This window comes from Pterocles gutturalis, unplaced genomic scaffold (assembly GCF_000699245.1).
Source record: "Pterocles gutturalis isolate BGI_N339 unplaced genomic scaffold, ASM69924v1 scaffold32010, whole genome shotgun sequence".
Lineage (NCBI taxonomy): Eukaryota > Metazoa > Chordata > Aves > Pterocliformes > Pteroclidae > Pterocles > Pterocles gutturalis.
The window spans coordinates 1,074-20,542 of NW_010139264.1; the positions used below are offsets into that span (position 1 = coordinate 1,074).

General features: G+C 37.4%; 1 protein-coding gene across 1 annotated transcript; it reads left to right on the top strand.

Annotated features, from left to right (window-relative positions):
• Positions 1–736: 736 nt before the first annotated feature.
• Positions 737–18,369, top strand: MRPS31 (mitochondrial ribosomal protein S31). Its single transcript, XM_010083298.1, has 6 exons — positions 737–1,014; positions 1,726–1,884; positions 6,726–6,869; positions 9,966–10,039; positions 13,961–14,104; positions 18,124–18,369. Exons 1-6 carry the CDS (start codon positions 878–880, stop codon positions 18,333–18,335), a joined length of 870 nt encoding a protein of 289 aa, XP_010081600.1. The 5' UTR covers positions 737–877; the 3' UTR covers positions 18,336–18,369.
• The last annotated feature ends 1,100 nt before the right edge of the window (positions 18,370–19,469 follow it).

Consider the following 19,469-nt stretch of genomic DNA (forward strand, 5'->3'; position numbering starts at 1 on the left):
TGCTGCTGTTCCTGACTTTACATCCTCACCTGCACTGTGCCAGTTTTAGTTTACCACATCACTGTAAAAAAAAATTAGGTAGAGGAGCTATTCCAGGTGGAAAAATGACCAAAGTAACTTTTTTATTTGTTACTGGATTGTCGTACAGCAGGATCCATTTCTTTAGAAGGCTGCACAGATGCTTGGCTGCTATGTTGCAGGACATAGGGTAGGGGAATGTGATCAATAGTAGTTGCCACAAGTGTGAAATGATGTGAAGCTAAATGTGTGTGTACAGTCTTTTTTCAGATGGATAGAAGTGATCTCTTTGTTGCCTCATTTTAAGAGTTACAACTTGAGTTTTATATAGTACTAATAAATTTAAGTATCAGGTGCCGGTAGATTCAAACTCTCAGTGTGCTACCTAATGCAGGGGTACTTTAAAAGTTTTAAGTTCCTATCTAAAACACAATTTATTTGTGGAGGAAATAAGGTTGTTTACGTGATTTTTGTGATGAAGAAACCATAAATAATCTAGAGTTTTAAATAGTGTTCTAGCCCTTCTTAAAAGTCAAAAGGTACGTTTGACATGTACTTAACATACTCAGTTTGCATTCAATTAGGCCAAGACAGTTGTAACTGATGGGGTTTTTTTTTGTAGGCTTACAGAATTCAGCCGTGGACCCTATTTGTAGTTTCTGATTTTTTATGTATTTATTTTTTTAAACTTTGTATATCATCTAGCAAAATACAGAAACTGTTCAGCATAAGGAGTGTGCTTTCTTCTGAGAGAGATGAATCTACTGCTTCCAAAGACAGCACCACTGAAGTGGCATCAAAGAGTCAGGAGGGTACAGCAGAAACACCAAAGCAGAAGTTGTTAGACATTATTGGTAATATGAAAGTAGAAGTGAGCTACAGGAAGAAACTCCAACAGTTAAAAACACGTGAGATCAAAAAGCAAGCCAAGAACAAGCTGGAAGGCCTGGACAGTGAAGGTGCTACGCTTCAGAGAACTACAGAAGACATCCAGCGGTAAAGTATAACAAACTTTTCTTAGCCTGATTTCTTATTTTTTCCAAGTTGTTTTTTTTTTCATTATGTAGGACACAATAAAGCATCAAGTGCCATTTCCAAGCATGGAAAATAATCTTGGAATGGAATGTAGCATACAGATGTAGGTCGGAGTAATCTGGGCAGAGATGGAGAATCTGGATGGGGGGAGAATCTGGACGAAAGATGTTGTTTGCTTTTTTACCATATGCTACCTTTCTCTGCGCTGAGACTCTTGAAAGGTAGCATTAACATCTGTCTGTGCGAAGTTATTTTAATGGGAGAGGGGAAATACTGTCCAGATAAAACTGGCGAAAATAAAATTAAGAATGGCATCATGATCGTCAGGTCTCGCGAGTGGCTCCCCTTCACAGTGTGTTACATCGTGTTTATAACCCCTTAGGTCTATGCTGCCTGTGATCTTCAAGCTTCCCATCCAAGGGGCTATGCAGTGGTGTAGGGCTGCCATTTTCCCAGGTTTGAGAACAAGAGCTTGTCACTGTCATTTGGCAGTTGATGATTAGTGCAACATAGGGCAGACCCGGCCATCCTCCTGGCCACCCCCATTTGGGATAATGTGTGACTGTAACTTCTGAGTTATTAAGACATAAAATGACAGTACAGAAATGACAATTTAAATACATTAAGGCTTTTATTTTTTTTCCATTTCCCTATCTGTTGCGTCTCTTACAGAGGCAAACCTTTGAATCCAGAACTAGTGGAGGCTGCTTCTGCAGTCGCATCTTCCCTACCACTCAACAAGAAACAGACAGAATCAGAACTACTTGCACAACTAAGAAGACATGAAGAAACCACAGATAAACAGAAAAAAGGGGGAACTGTTAACTTACGGTCTGTATACTGAATGTTACTGTCAATAATGTTCAAAATTCTAGTTTTGCAATGTCATCTTGAAGGTGTCTGAGTTCTGTGTTGGAAAGATGGCCCTAAAAGATACATTTGGACAGGTTATCCTTGGAATTAATGAACAGTGGGAACATCATTGGTCTGGTTGTACCAAACTCCCTAAATTTTGCCATTCTCATTCTAAAATGGTTTTGCAGAAATGGAATTGTTTTCCTGCCCAGGATCATTACTTTCTTGGACGGGCTAGCAAAATAACAGATTTTTTTTTTTTTTTTTTCTTTCCCCCAGGCTTCCAAAATTCTCACACAATGGATGGATTTGTAGATGTTTCAGACGTTCTGTCTGGACTGGTGAATTTTCATGACAGCTCTGCAGAACTGAACTAGAGCAGCTCTATTTATAGCCCCACCCTTCCTTTCAAAACTTTCCAGTCAACCCAAGAAACTCGTCTCTTGGCTTAACTCCGTTTCCAGTGTGGCTTTCAAACAGATGAGAAACATTTGTTTGGAAACTGAAACAGTTGTGTATACTGCTCTTTTGGATGATGGCTAAAGAGAGATTTTTCATTCTCTCTCTCTCTCTCTTTTTTTTTTTTTTTTTTCCTACTATTCAGATAACTACTGGGAAAATAAGGCATTAAATCCAGGTGAAATGCTGAACTAAACAGAGAATTGGATCTTCATCAAAACAGAATTGTGAAACTTTTATTTATGGCTGTTTGCAGCGTGAACTGCAAGCTGCTTATCTTAGTTTTAATTGATTCTGTGAAAATGAACTTGTCCCAAACCAGGATTTAAGGTTGAGCCATGTATTACTATTTGTAGGTTGCTCTAGGTATCAGCAAAGGATCTGCTTTGTATATTTATCAATGTACTGCAAACAGAGCAGCTGACGAGGTAATGATGTTTGTGGCTGATGTCTGCCTTATTTAAGTGAATGAAAACTAAGGAAGACCGTGACAGATATTTGGCAAATAGGTTGAGTTAGATGGTTCAAAGAGACTGGGATATACATTGCTCAGTGAATAACTTTATTAAACAAAATGCATGTTCTTCAGAGGTTGTGAAGGGAAAAAGGAGAAACTCCATAGGTTTCCCTTTTAGCCTGTACTCATGATTCTCTACCAAGACTGCGGAGAGCAGAATGAAATTTGCTCCAGACGTGTGAAGGCTATGCTATTTGTGGAGGAAGTATGGTTTTAGGTAGTACATGCAAGCGTCTCCAAAGGCTGTGTGTGTGCTCTATTTTCATAATGTCCTTGAATACGGGAGATCTTGAGAACTTGACAGAAGCTATGTAACTTTGATGTGTTTCTGCAATTTTTGGTGGGTTTTTTTTGTGTGTGAAGTTTTACAGAACCTTAAGAAACACTTCCTAATGTAAGGAGAATAAATAAGGGCTATTTTATATAAAGCATATGTTAATGAAGCTATTAATTACCAGTAAGGTTGTTCCATCTCTGTCACTAGGGTTTTTAGAAGAGCAGAGTACACAAATGTCTTAATAATGGCATCAGCTGTGGGCAGCCAACTTAAATGTAATTAGAACCTACTTCAATTCCTGATAAGGTGTTGGAGGACCACACTGTTATGGACTGAGCTAATATGTGTAGTGGCTAACCTTGTGTACCTGCATGTAGTCCTTAAGGTATGCATACTCTTCTCTAAATGTGATTTGTCTGCTAACTGTCAACAAGGACTCCCCTTCCTCACCACCCATTGCACTTCCCCTGAAGCACTTAGCCAGCTGTGGAGGAAATGAGGCATCTAAGGAAGCTGTAGTCTAAGCAAAAAGGCTTTTTTTCTGTTGAAAGAGTTTAAATTCTTAGAAATTTAGAAGCTGAAGTCCCTGCAGCTATATAGAGTGCATCTGTATAAAGTTGGTCAGTGGGCTAAGATGTGTTATTACAATATTTCATAATGGGCTTGTGGCTGAATCACTATAGTTAAAAAAATGCATTTTCCTTAACCAAAACCAGCCTTTTTGGTTGACTAGGAACGTCATAGCTGCCTTGCTCTGACTTGAGTTGACAAGTTCTACTCCCTGAGGCAGCTTGGGGAACTAGCTTGATCCTACCTGGGAATATATGTTAATTTTTTTTTTTAATTATATGGTGAAAAGTTTTGTTTTCTTCCTTAGCAGTTTGAAATTCTATCAGTGGATGAGTTTTCCAGCAACACCTGCTGATTTTCGTGACTGAAAGCTTGGTTAATAGAAACCTTTCACAGTTAGATTCTGAGATGGATTTGGTGCTTTTGGCTTTCTAATCAGTATTAAAAATGTTATTTTTAAAAAGTTCAGCAGCCCTCAGACCTTGCTTGGGCACGACTTTGTACTCCGAAATACCTCAGTCCACAGAGGGCACTAAAATGCTTTTACTATATTAGAAAGCAATTACTTTAATTCATACTTGATTATTTTGTGTTGATTTTTATTCGACAACAAGAGAATATGGGGAGTTTAACTTTTCATTTTTTTTCCATGTAGACTTTGCATTCAGTATACTGACACATTTAAAAAGCACATTTACAGTTACATTCCTCTGTTATTTAAAACTATTTAAAAGTGAGATACCTTCCCAAGCAATAGAGCCATATACTGCAAAAAACTGGGATACTGCTATTGAGATTTATGAGGGTATGAAATAAATTGTAGGTTGTCTGGATCTTTTGGCTTGTACTAATGTATTTTTTTCCAGTATTGTGGCATGGCCTCCAGAGGTCACTGTTGTATACAGTTGTCTCATTGTCTTGTTTTGTAGGCAGTGTGAGGACAGCATGTTCACTAGGAGGGGAAAATATTAATGATACAGGAATTTATTTTTCTCAGTGTGGGATGAAGTTTCACTCAATGGAAATTACAACAGCACTATACCAAAATAAAATCAGCAGCACCACAAGTTGAAATTTCAGCTTCTGTTTTGGGTGAAGAAGGAAAGTAGTTCAGAGCTTAGGCTGAAGTGTATACTAAACTCCCTAGGTGTTTGGTTTAATGTTATAGTTATTGGTTGGTAATCAGGAATGAGAGAGAATCTGTGCTTGTTACAAAAGCACTACCTCTTCGCCTCTCTGGAAGGGAGAATTATCAAAGAACTTAGTTTTTTTTTTTTAACCTCATGTTAGGATATGGGGTAATACCATGCAGTATCCAACCACTGCATGTACATTGGGGTTGAAGTAAGGCTTTGTAATCTGATATTTTTCTTTACAAAAGGCAATAAAAACCTCTTTGTAGTTTTATTTTTAGTTAGTGAAGGAGCACTTTTGGTGATGTGATTATGCCAGAAATGTTCGTATACCAATGATGAGGTGACATGAGGACTGCTCACTGAGAAATGTGACACCATTGACTGCATATTGTGATAGCTTGGTAGCGTATTCTGACCAGATGTACTGTGCAAAACCACAAACAAATCAAGGTCAGCTGTGAGAAGAGCTTCTCTGAGGAAGCCTGATCCCCCTGTAGCATGGGAACACTCCAACCTTGTAGGATGCAGTCAAGCCAAGCAGTTGGGCTGGGCTGTGTGTTAATGACCTTAGGAATTATGTCCCCTTGACCCTCAGAAGTGTGTCAAGCCTCTGGCCCAACACCAGCTCGCTAATGCCAGTAGGCACTTCATAGGGTACTTTCTAGTGTGAGATATGCAAGTAATCTGAGATTGCTTTTTCTTTAAGATTAAAATGAAATTATGTAGAACTTGTTTTCAGATGCCTTTCTTTCAGAATAGGTACTGGAAGAGCTATTCTGTTCTTGTTCTGCTATTTGAAACCACATCTAAGACTAAAGAGAAATCCTGCTGTGTTGCTGTGGCAATTAGCTTTTACAATTTTCCAGAAGTATTTATTTTCTTGTTCATAAAATCTCTTTTGACTTAAACTACTGAAAACACAGTTTGAACTTCATTCAGTTTTTCATAAAATGGATATGCAGTATTTTTGACTTGGCCTATTTTTGCTTTTTGAGACCGCACTAATGTCTTAAAACTTGAGCATTGCAATTTGGGATGACTCTGTGTTACTGAAGCAGTTGAGCAGAGAGAACAGCTATGAGGAAGAGTTATCAGCTTGGTGTTTACCAACCAGCAGACTTACCAGTTAAGGGGACTAACTGGCGGAGGCAGAAAGGTGGTGTGTTTTGCCCTTTGCATTCACAATGAGCTGCAGACTGCGCCGGAAGAGATCAGAGAATTTGTTCTTCGTGTATGATTTTGAGTACAGAATCATGAGGGAAGATGTGGTCTGTTACTGCTGTAATATGATTACACAATGCAACAGATTGCAGTGGATCAGGAAAGGTGACCTACTTATTAGGGTGGCGCGATTGACCCATGTCAGCTGATGTGTGAGGACAAGCTTCCTTTCGGTCTGCAGCAGCACAGCTCTGTGCCTGGGCAGTGATGGTTCCTGTCCAAAAACCTGGTGATTTTTACCTCCCTATTTCAGTGTATTCCTTGTATCCAGAGAAATTCCTGATTTACTTAAGCTAAACAGACTTAGCACACTCTGTGAATATTGGTATGCAGATATATGAAATTTTTCTTGCAATTAGAAACAAAATAATTTCAAAGAAAGCATTCATTGTAGATTTAGTAGGCTAAAATAGCACTTTCCGTTTAATCTATATAGAATGTAGCAACTGAGGTGGTTTAAAAAGTGAGACTTGAATGTTTGATGACTTAAAATGGGTGTATTTTGTGAGGAATGTATAATTCTGTCTTATAGAGGCTTATGAAGACAATTGAGAGTAGAGTTTCTGCTTAATACATGTGACAAACTTCCTTGCTTTGTTGATTTGTTGAGTTTTTACGTTCGCGTTTTTAATTTCAGCAACGTTATTTCTGAAATGGCAGTTCAAAGGCAGTCCCCATCTCAGAGAGGTGTGAGGTTATCCAGTCGCATTTCCTTGGAGTTGGATGAAGATGGGCAAAGAATCAAGCCTGAAAGATCACCTGAGTCTTCTGACTCCAGAAGGTATTATTGTTGTGTTCCCTTCCAACAGGAGTATGCAAAAAATTCCTAATGGATAATATTTTAGGTTTAGTTGTACATATTCATGGTACCATGATACTATAGAGCTTAAAGAAATTACTTAAGTATTTTTCAAAAAAAGTGCCATTGGCGTTGAAATAAACTTCTGTGAGAACCCATTAGTTAATGTTAACCAGATAATCAAATAATGTGCGCTTTTTAATATTAAATTTTAAATTTTTAAATTAAAAATACTTGGTGGTGAAATTTAATTGTGTTTGTTTTAACTAGTTTAAATTAATCTCCCTGATACATAATACAATTTTATATCACTTTCTTTACTTTTTGGGAAATGGAGGCTTTGAAAGCTTACTTTCATCTAATGGAAAACTTTGATAAGTGTTCTGTGTTTAGGAAAGTTTCATCCAATCTGTTGGGGTTTTAAAGATATTTTAAAGTTGTTTTTTTTATTTTTTTGCCACCTTGTTGCAACTGGTAAGTCATTCTGTAACTCATTTCACTATTGTCTGTGACATTATGATTGTCTATGAAATAAACTTTATAATTTACACGATGATTTCAGGGTACTCCTTGACTTTATCTTGCTGCTGGTAATGCCACTGTATTTCTTAATGAAGTAAGGAGTGCTCTTAATTTTTTTTTTTTATTCCTGTAAGCTATGCTTTCTTGCCTGCTGTCTTTTGATTTTCCCATGCCAGCTCATCATTGCATTCCTTCTCAGTATATTCTTTCTCTAGCAGTTCTGTTTTTAGTAAGATTAACTTCTCTAATCATTAATTTAATTTGAAAATTCATCTCCTTTTATTGGGGTTAGGGGCTGGAAACTGAGGGAGTCATTTGTGTTTAGATAGATAATGCTGAAGGCAGAGTTTGGATAATTAAGAAAAAAAAAACAAACATGAATTTATGGGTGAACAGATGTACAATATTCTGCCATATTTGGCCAAGACATCTATTTCAGTATATCATAAAGAGAGGATTGTCACTTCCCATAGGGAACAAATTGGAACATACGCGTTGAGCCATGTAGATCATGCAAAACCTCAGAGGAGTGGCTTATAGCCAATCATTAGAAGAGCTCAGCCTGCTTGCTGAAATGTTTCTGAGTAGCTTCCTTGTTCGTGAGCTACGAAACTGTTAAGGTGTGTTAGGGAAGTATCTCTTGGGCCTCTTCAATGTTATTAGGCCAGCAAGTGGTGTTTTCTTTTCCTGGTGCAAAGCTTGTTGAAAGTGCAAGACTGGCTTCTTTGTGATGGAAGTTAAAAGGGAAGAAATGAAACAAGGTTCTAGACCAAGCCCTCCTGACTTGAATATTTCTGTCCTGGGGTTTTCACTCAGCTATAAGCTGCCAGTTTGAGGAGCAAGGGAACCGACTTCATTATCAGTTGCTGAATAGCTCCATAGATATTTTTAATCTGGGGTAATCATCAGACAGGATTGGTAGTCACATGAAAGTAATTTTGTTATTAGGCTATGATTCTTGACTGACTATGAGGAATACTTTATTTAAGGTGTTGGATTAAAAGTTTTTCAGAGTTTGAAAGAATAGAAATAATATGATCTAGAAGTATAAACTGAAAACCTGAGCTATTATGTGCTTGTACAGTGTATATTATTTTATATCTTTGCTAAATTTTTAATTTATTAACATACTGCAAAGTAAAGTGAATTTCTCCTAGGTTTGAGAACATTTAATAAATTTATGATATTTGAGAAGCTGTCTTGCCTTCTTTGTGTGATGAAATTATACTTTGTGTATAACTTCAGGAACAGTACCTTAAAGTAGTTTTTAAAATCCCTGTAATGAGCAGACTGTCTCCAGTTTCAGTCCAAAGCTTCCTCACGCATACCTGAAAATCTAGTGGGTATACTTATCTGTATGATATGAAAAGAAGGGGTTAGGAAGAACATCTAAGTTTAAATTGATTTATTAGATTTCAATGAAATGAGTGATGTTGCTTTATAGTAATTTGAACTTGTCATTTTAAAATAAATGTTCTTCCAGGTCATGCTTGTATCTTCGGCCAGTGTTATTGGGAGTTACACGCACATAGGAAAGTATAATCCTAAATCAACATTCTTTTAAGGCTCTGTAGTTAGATTGCTCTGTGTTGAAACAGATCCAGGGTAGTCACATCAGTAAAGTGTAATATGACAAGAGCAGGTTTGCAGAAGTAGTTGTGGCCATCAGAGATCTGCAGTAAATCCAGAGAGGTGAAATTTTAAGGTCAGGTCAGCATTGCCAGGGTAACAGTGTATATAATAACATAAAGTAGGAACTATTTGAATTTCAGTGTAAACCTGAAGGATTGTATGATTAAAAGAATCATTTGTTCTCAAGTTCAGCGTGTTCTACAGTAAAGGCACTGTTTTTTTTTTCTTTGTTTCCATTTATAAGAAAATTTATTTTTATTACTTGTTGAACTCTTGGATTTTTAATTTTTTTTTTTAGTATAGGCTTATGCTAAAGATAAGTATAATTAAAATAGATGGTCAGAATGAAATATTTTTATATTCAGAAGAGAGAGCATCAGGGTGATGCTATTTAAAATATATCATACAGATACACTTTGAGTGTTTGCCATATGGCAGAAAAGGTGGCTGTGTGATCTTCCAAAAAGGCTATTTATGTCATAAAGCAGGAATTGTTTGATTTAGCTGTTGCCTTGTCTCTTCCTGAATTGTGCAATATTTTTTACAGGGAAGAAACCCAGATCACCAGATTCACTTTTTAGTTGCAGCTTTGTAAAATTGCTTGAGTACTGTGGTTTGATACTGTTTAGCTCTGTTCAGATTCCTAAATATTTTGGTAAAAAATGACTGCAAATACAATGTTTGATTTATGCTCATTCTTTCACATGGAAATGTTTTGGGAAACTCTGTTATAGATGAGTAATAAAGTCATAAACAGTTTATCTGGTTAAAAGCCTGAGGATTTAGTGAGAGTTACTATCTCTTTTCCTTTTTTTTTTTTTTTTTTGGTCCAGAAATCTGTTGGTTCATGAGAGTATTTTGTTATCTGGCAATGTTGTGAAGTGTTGTGAAATACTAAATATCATTTTTCTTTTTTGTTTATAGAAGTCTTAGGGTAGGAAGGAGGCTTAATATATTCACTAAGGCTTCGACAGAAACAGAAGATGCACTGGAAACAGGTTAGTAGAAATTCGATAATGAAAAACCCAGTGAAGCCAAGTTCTGAATTTTTAGAATATCAAGAGATTCACTGTTGTAAAGAAGAGTTATGACCTGTTATCTTACTGCTTTCAGACCTATTAAAAAATGCTTTAATGTAACTCTGATTTTTAGTAAGCAAATCTTCAATGCAGTGCAATAGAAGAATGTTTTCTGTATTAATTGGAACATTCAGTTACTGAATGGTTTCAGTTGGAAGGGACCTTTAAAGATCTTCTAGTCCAACGCTCCTGCAATAAGCAGAGACATCTTCAACTAGGTCAGGTTGCTCAGAACCTTGTCCAACCTGACCTTGAATGTTTCTGGGGATGGGGGATCTACCACCTCTCTGGGCAACCTGTTCCAGTGTTTTACCACTCTCATAGTAAAAAATTTCTTCCTTGTATCTAGTCTGAATCTACCCTCTTTTAGTTTAAAACCATCACCCCTTGTCCTATCACAACAGGCTCTACTAAAAAGCTTGTCCCTGACTTTCGTATAAGCTCCCTTTAAGTATTGAAAGGCCACAATAAAGTCTCCCTGGAGCCTTTTCTGCTCCAGGCTAAACAACCCCAGCTCTCTCAGCCTTTCCTCCTAGAAGAGTTCCTCCTTGCCTCTCACCATCTTTGTGGGCCTCATCTGTAACTGCTTCAATGGGTCCAGGTCTTTCCTGTGCAAAGGATTGCAGAGCTGGATGCAGTACTCCAGGTGGGGTCTCACCAGAGCCGAGCAGAGGGGCAGAATCACCTTCCCCAACCTGCTGTTCAGGCTTCTTTTTATGAAGACAGTTCTTTCTGGGCTGTGAATGCACACTGCTGGCTCATGTCCAGCTTTTTATCTGCCAGGATCCTCAGGTCCTTCTCTGCAGGGCTGCTCTCAATCCCTTCATTCCCCAGCTTGTATTGATACCAAGAGCTGCCCTGACCCAGGTGGAGGACCTTGTACTTGGCCTTGCTGAATCCCATAAAGTTCACATGGGCCTGCTTAAGCTTGTCCAGGTCCCTCTGAATGGCGTCTTGTCCCTCAGGTGTGTCAACCACACCACTCAGCTTGGTGTCATCTGCTAATTTGCTGAGGGTGCACTTGATCACACTATCTATGTCATTGATGCAGATACTAAACAGTACTGGTCCTAATATGGGCCACTAAGGGACACCACTTGTCACTGATGTCGATCTTGACATTGAGCTGTCAGCCACTACCCTGTGAGTGCAACCATCCAGCCAGTTCCTTATCCACTAAATAAAAGTGCCAAAACTCATGTAATATAAAAACAAAAGATGGCAAAACAGGTATGACCCACCCTAATATTCACTGAATGGCACAGCTTTCCAGGAACAGTCTTAATGCCATGTATGAGGGATAGCTTTCATGCATGAATACTTAGCTTTGCTAGAGGCTGGGTTTTGGCTAAGAGTGTGTGAATATGGGCAAGTCATGTAAAGAATTCCCTCCCTCATTTTTCTTTCCAAAAAATGCAGCTGTGTATTGTTAGCACTGGTCTTTGATATGCTGATGTCCCTAAACTATTCTGAAGCCCTTTGGAAAAAAGACTTTATTCCAGTGTAGTGACTTTGAACTATTTATAAAGCCAACACATGTGGAAGAAATAGTATTTCTCTATGATATCTTAGAAAATTATATGTATTTGTTTCAGTTTCAAAAGCAGGACTGTTAGTTTTTGCCAGATTCTAGCTGAGTAGTTTTCTCCTTTTTTTAATATACTTGACACTGCAGGGAGTAATTAATTTAATTACTTAATTTCTTTACTAAAATGTCAGATAGTGCCATTTGCCTGTTTTCAAGCACCTGTGAGCTTTCTGAATGCAGTCACCTTTGTGGTGGACTGTGAAAGTTGCTTATTAGAATGGGATTCAATTTGCTGGTTTTTTAGATTGCCAATTTCCTTAAAATTGGTCCATTTTACGTATAAAAACATAATGAATGATGCAGCATTTGTTTTTATCAAGTAACTGGTGTTTGTGTTGAATCAGATTTACTCAGGTAAAATAGTATGAATTTAACCTTTTTTTTCCATGAGCACAATGCACATGCAAAGGCACATAGTAGTCACCCTAGATAAAAAGTTGAGATATGCTTTTTTTTTTCTAACACAAAGCTGGAATGTGCACAAATAGTGTAAGACAGCAAGTGGATTTTATTGGATTTGTAATTAGATATTAAGAAGTAAGCTTCTTTCAGCTTTTTGTGTGGTGTTCCCTTGTTTGATTCCAGGTAGCCTTGAGGAAATCTACAATATATTCTAAGCTAGGAAGCTTATTACTTGGCTTACTGTCTAAAACTGATGACAAAATTTATTTTTGTGTTAATCTCAGGGAATACCAGTGTGATACTTGATAACCTTGATTCACTTCTGTTCACTTTTTTGGCATGTATTAGTGGAGATAATGAGTTAAAATATTGCTTATACGTAATAGAAAACAAGTTCTGTGTTACGTATTGAATATTTATTTTGAAAACCTGAATGTTAACTAGAAAGTAAATTAGCATCCTGAAAAAAATATTCATAACTGTTACCATAAAATATCAGTAACTGTTAACAAAAATATCAGTATTATTTTCTGTTTCACAGAGGTGAAAATATGTTTACCACCTTTACTGTAAGTTTGAAAAAATGAGTTTCTGCTCTCTTCTTTTAGAAGATTTATTAGTAGCACAATATTAGAAGGTATTTAAGATGCGGACAACAATTTCATTCTGGTGTGGTTTATCATGTTGTCTTTCATCTGTATTTTATTCCTGCCTCCAGCCCTCAAATCAAAGTGGGCAGCTACATACAGAATTCCCTGCTAAGTAAGAAATAATTTGAAAAAGTATCTTCTTTTCAGTATGTAAAAATACTGTTTGACATTTTATTTTTTCTTAAAGGAGGAGGAGTTTGTTTGTTTGTTTTTTTTTCTTTTAATACAGTTGATTTGTAGGCCACTGAGACAAAGATTAAATTCTATCTTAGTTTCAAATACTTACACTTATGAGTAGTAAAGTAATAGCTGATTGGCTGTGATCCACTTCAAATGGACTGTAACATTTGAATTCGCATCAAGATCTTGATACTCCAAGGAGTTTAGTGTAGAATTGATAACTGGGAGAGACAAGAAAACAAAGAGGAGCGCAACTTAGGCCAGCTTGTGAGGCAGCAGCCCAAGGCACTCCCCGTGGTTCCTCCCTGTACTCTGGTAACAGCTTGTTCCCTTCACTTCAGCAATGTGGTTCAGTCTGGGCTCATGACCAGTTCTGGGTGGAGAGGCAGGAACTCCTTAAGAGTAACTCTGCTGCCATGAGAGTATGATTTGATTTAAAAAAAAAATAAAAAAAAGATCGTATGCATCAGGAAAGATGAATCCCTAAAGGGCTTGTTTGATTTTGAGAGAAGAATAGGAAATCAGGATTTCTCAAGCCCAGGAGACGAAAACTGGGACACTTACGGGTGTTGGGGAAGGAATTGCGATCATCTGTAGATTGAGTTGTCTCCCTGGAGAAGGGTATAGTTGTGGAGTACCTGAACACTTCTGTAGTAGGCAAGATTCCTTTAGCTGAGTGCACCAGTCAGGTTCAGAGTTTGTCGTAGGTACAATTTGTGAAAAACAGAAAGGAAGAAAAAGATTGTGGAAAAATTAATTTCCTGATCTGTGTGAAAGACTTAAAAAGAAATTGTTCCCCAGGAGTTCAGAATATGTTTTCACCAGACATTTGAGAATTTAGTGGACTTTCATTTCGACAGAGAATTTTCATCTGAGAAAGGTGATGCTGGCATCTAAGGTAGAAAAATTTGCACAGCTGAAAGTGTTAGCCTCCATAAAGGTTAATGTTAAAGGACTTTGTTTTATCTAGTGAGAAGTCTTTGGCAGGCTGACAGATCTTTACAAAATTTATTTTTTCAGTATCTTCACCGACAATTTGGGATCTGGAATTTGCAAAGGAGATTGCAGCAATGACTGCACAACCTCCCCGAAATGGTTTTGAGGAGATGATCCAGTGGACAAAAGAAGGAATACTGTGGGAGTTCCCAATTGACAATGAAGCTGGTATGTGCACTGTTAACTTTTATTATCTCTCTGTATTTATCTTTTTTGAGATTTAGAGCATGTTATGACCTTTGACTCTTTTAACATAGTGTTTCAGTTACGAGTCATGCATTTGATAGTAAACAAATATAACTTTCCAACTGTCCCAAATCAGAGATGCTTCAGATGAACTCATTCTGGCACTCTTCAGGTGAAGTCTTGCAGGTGGTTTGGCTGATCTGAGGACTGGCTGCTGCCAAAAAGGGGAGAACTCCCTTCCTCCTTCCCTCTCTCTCTTTCTCACTCAGCCCTGATGCTTTCAACACCAAAAGGCCATTCAAGACTATTACATAATACCTTTTACTATGCAACTTCTTTAAAGAAGCTTCTAGCGGAGGACAGGGAATCTTAAAACTGCTATGTGTGTTTTATAATGCTGATTCTGTTCTTTGGGTGGCTCTCAGACCAAGTGGCTAGCTGGATCCTAATCAGCTGTCTGCCAGTTCCATATCTGTACTGTCCGAGTATTAAACTGTTGTTTGCTCACATTGTTCTGTCTGTTTCGTAAGAAAAAAACCAGTCACAATATTCACTCACTCTGGGCATCTATCTTAACTAGACATCTTTGTGTACTGTACTTACTTTTATTACCATTAAAAAAAAAAAAAAGAAGCTTTGTGTGAAGTTAAGCCAGCAGCAGGGAGAGAGAGAAGGTTAAGGAGAGAAGAACTACAGAAAGCAAGCGTGCACTTTAGGGAGAGTTCGGCTGTGGGTTTTTTTTTTTTTTTTTTTTTTGAGACTTTAAAGACATCAGACAGAACTACTTTAGAATTATTCAGTCACTGAAAGCCTAACAGGTTAGTATCTGAAGCTGGGAGTCTTTGAAAATCTATCCTATACTGAGTTGCAAATTGAATAATGTGGTTCATTGTTTCTTAATGTTCATTCTCATCCTATTTGGCAGTTTCTTCACAGAATTTAATCACTGCTCCCAGAATTGATTTGTTCCATCGTGTAGAAATCCGAGTATATTCTAGTCATGTTTTTACAAGCTTAAAACCACTGCAACCAATGGGTTTTCTGTTGTTGTAATGTGGCTGGAACCCTGCTGTCTGGGGCCGTAAGTGGACCAGGCGTCTTTGGCGGCCAATGGTTTTTCTGTTGCAGCAATGCGGCCGGAACTGTGCTGTCTGGGATGGGGTGGCGAATGGACAAAGAGTCTTTACATATACTTAAACAAGAATCTTTATTGATTTGTCCACAAAGACTAGTCATGTGGAAAATTCCAGTGGAGCCTTCCAAAATCTATCACCTCTCAGGTTGGAATATCAAGTCAGTAAATTCCGTCCTGTCAAACTGCCAGCTGCAGGCTGTTGATCAGATCAGGTATGTCAAAGCACAGTTAAAAGCTCAAGAACCTCACCCCAATTATATCAACATACTGTAATTTCAGTGGCTCTGCACAAGAAAGATGCCCCTTCGTCCTGCATAGACAAGGACATCTTTCACTAGATCAGGATACTTGGTCATCTTTATAGAACATCAGCAACACTCCCTATAAGGATGGACATCTGCATTTGAGATGTCATCTTTAAGGCAAGGTTGGTGATGTCTTGGAAGGGTTAGTGTTTAGCTAGAGAAGTTCCCAGACTTTCTGTTTTGTAGTATGTAGGGGAATGGGAAATAGGATATTGAGAGTGGGTGACTTCTTGCTTTGAGGCTGATAAAGAAAATCTTCTGCTTTAGACTCCCACCATGCATGTTCTTTCAAATTAGGTTTCTGAAGATAGTGTAGGAGAGGCTGAGGGGACAGGCTGCTTCTTCCCATGCAGCACGAGTTATGGCTCACTGGGGGTGGGGGAAGTAATGTGAGCTTATCTCATCTAATCAGTTACCACCAGAGGTCTCAGCCTCTGATACTTTGGGCAATTGTGGTCTCTTTTTGTGATGCACACTTCACTTTTTTGAGGACTGGTATATGTGGTCTAACTGAAATGTTTAGACTTAACACCCAAACCATGTATCATCTATTGAACAAATGAGAGATCAGAATACATGATGTGATATTTCCTTCTGACCTGCATTTTTGTGATACTATAAATGGTTTAATTTCTTTTGGGTTAGAGATGAAAATCGGTGAAATTATCAGGAGAGATTATGTCTAATTAATAACTTTATCTGCGAAAGAAGAACATCCAGAAGGCCAAATTTTACTCTTGGCATTATTCATATTCTTTTAGTTGTGGGTTCGTTGGTTTAGTTCTCTTGGATTTTTGTGACCAGCAGAAGTATGGAACTCTGGAAAGGAAGTTAGCTTGTGAAAGTAACCATCAGCGTCCAGGTGCAGTGGGGTTCTGCCTTCCCTTGGTGGGATAAATTCAGTGTGGGTGGCATGGTAAAAGATCATCTTTGTGCTTCTGTAAGTGGACATAGGTTTCCAAGCACAGCAGAAATATACCTTCTGAAGCTGACATGAGCCTTTTTTTTTTTCCTTTTAACATAAAGTAAAAAGAAGAGAGTTTCTGAAGCAGGAGACGTGCTTTCTTTTTCAAGGACAAGGGAGATAAATGTGGCTTGTAGCTGGTGTCAATAGACGTGCGGATATTTCTGGAAAAAATCTGTGGGAAAAATAGAGATATTTCCCATCTCCTTCAGATATTGCAGTACCTAAAGTTTAAAACAGGAAAGAAATAATGTGAACTTAATGAATGCAAGCTGAGAGACTTATCCATCCCAGAGATGTGCATTATTTTTTCTGAAACTATAGAAGCTCTAAGATGGGAGGAAGCCTAGGACTGACATGGCTTAATTACCTCAATTTTAATACTCCTGATTTAATGGTGTCAAATAATATACTGTATCCTAGCTAGTACAGGAAAACATGCACACTTAATGTCTGTGGTGTAGACTTTCCATGTTTGTTGTCTGGAAATGTTCATATGCAATATTTTTCTCTAATAATAGATTTTTCCTTTAGGGTGCAAATGTCATTTACAAATCTATAGCAAATTGGCATAAAATAAAAATTTTCATAGATCCCTAACTGAAGAAAAATCTTTCAATTGCAAATCTGTTTGCCTTGGGTTTTTTAACCTCTGAATTGGAAACTGTGAAAGCAGCCTTTTTTCTCTGCATAGGGATTTGTGTTCTGAGTCATTGTCTTGTGGATGCTAGCATTGTAGTATGACCAGTGGCAAAGGGACGTCCACAGGACAGACAACAAAAATTTACCGTAAGATCTGAGCTATGGTTTAGTAGAGGTCTACAGTAATCCCTTGTCCGGTGTTCCTGTGTATCTTTTGAATGCATAAATTTGAGTTGCACTGGATACAGCTTAAAAGTAGCAGTTGGTGAGCACAACATCACTTTTACATCAGCATACACTCACAGATTCAGAAAGTGTTAAAAAAACTATTTCCTATATCCATTAGGTAGCAAAAGGATGTTAAAACCATGACTTGCAATGAATGTGAAAGTGTGTGTTAGCTGTTCAGTATTAGATACTTTATGAGGTTGCCTTATTTGTTCAAGACTAGCTTGTATTCTTTAATCCTCTGCAGAATTTAGGCAGTGTTTTCTTGAAGAATTTACTAAGAAAGTGTCCACAATTGAAAAGGCGGTACTCATGAGGAATTGAAACTTTCATGTATTAAACAAAGTTTTTTAGCAAGAAGATTGTTTTATTTTTTTAATTATACCTCCTGTTCCTTCCCCTACTTCAAATTTTCAGCTTATCAGCCAGAAAGCTGATTTAAATATTGGATATTCTTATAAATGAGGGCACAAAATGAAAGTAATATCATATACAGGAGTACGATACATGCTGACATTTTTTGTGTGGAGGGAGAAATTAATGTCTTGAAATTCTGCAGTTTCTTCAACTTCTGTGTGGTTGGCTTAACTGTGCAAAAGAATTAAAAGGCACAGAAACATTTTACTTATTTAAGATTATTTGCAAACTGTATCCTTTTTTACTTTGTTAAATATGCTGTTATGTTATGATAATCACTTTATCATTTTTTTTTTGTCCCTTATGTTAGGGATGGAGGATGATGCTGAATTTCATGAACATATCTTTCTGGAGAAACACCTTGAAGACTTTCCCAAGCAAGGACCTATCCGCCACTTCATGGAACTAGTCATCTGTGGGCTTTCAAAAAACCCATACCTCACTGTTAAACAGAAGATTGAACATATTGAGTGGTTTCACAAGTATTTTGAGGAAAAAAAGGAACTTCTTCAAGAGATGTGAGACTGGGGAAAGTGTTTAACCTTGAAATGAAGAATCATTACACCAAAATTGATTATTTCTTATAATGGAAATACTGTCAGTGCATAGTAATCATGTGACCTGAAAGTTATGTTTTAAATAATAAACTGAAAGTTCATGCTTTCATGTGTGTATGTCCATGTTGATATTTCTTGACAACAAAAGATGGAACTGAAACATACAGCTCTTGTAGAATATTAATTTAAAATTTAGTTTATTAAAATTGTTCTTTTAACTTTGAAACTACTCTTTTGACCTTACAAAATATTAGGTCTAATTCTACTTCCTACACCCTTCACACGTGCTGTGCATCCTGACAGGTTTGATCATACTTCCCATTCTGGAAAACTTGGAATGCTTTCATTTTTAGAAACCCTTGATACAGCTCTAATTTAGAAAAGCTTTTACTGAGATAAGTAATAGTTCATTTTGCTAATTCATTAAATACATTGTTATTTGGATTATATTAATCCTTTCTGTCCTCCTTTAATTATCTTTATTGGTTAATTTTAAAATATTTGGTAATGACTAAGACATTTGAATTGAATGCTGTTATTTCATCTGCTCAATGAAAGGCTGTTGTATTCCTGAGATGTGTGCACAGTGTAACACTGATGCATTATATAAAATAATACAAGAAGTCTCTCCTACTGTCCATACATCCATTCTGAAGCTTTTGACCAACTTCCCATCAGTATTTGTTGCTTAAAAATGGGTGTGGTTGTCAAGTAATTCATAATGTTCTGTTTCATTAGAGCCAGCAGTTTTATGATTACTATAATGTTTGGAGCTGAGGCCTTCTCTCCTGCACCTGCAGGGCTAGAAAGAGGACTTGACAGTGCTGGTAAGGAAAGCTGTCGCCCACAGATTGCTCTCACATGATGCCACTGCTGTTTTCTGTCTAGTCCTCTGATGTTGGTGAAGTAACTTCAAATTTTCTAGATGACCCTTATTCTAATTAGATGTGTATGGTCCTTTGTATCTATTAAGCAGTTGCCGTATATTTTACTTCAGTTGTCTTTTGTTCAATTTTCGTCTAGAATTACTCACGTTCAGAATCCTGGATTATGTCTTGCTGCTTAACTTTGCAGAGCGTTTTCAGTCTTGCATATTGTG

Bases quoted from the DNA above. Each gene is read 5' to 3' on its own strand.
- MRPS31 (XM_010083298.1), top strand. From the start codon at position 878: ATGAAAGTAGAAGTGAGCTACAGGAAGAAACTCCAACAGTTAAAAACA. The intron at 1,015-1,725 runs GTAAAGTATAAC...CGTCTCTTACAG, and splicing joins ACTACAGAAGACATCCAGCG to AGGCAAACCTTTGAATCCAG. The intron at 14,105-18,123 runs GTATGTGCACTG...CCCTTATGTTAG, and splicing joins CCCAATTGACAATGAAGCTG to GGATGGAGGATGATGCTGAA.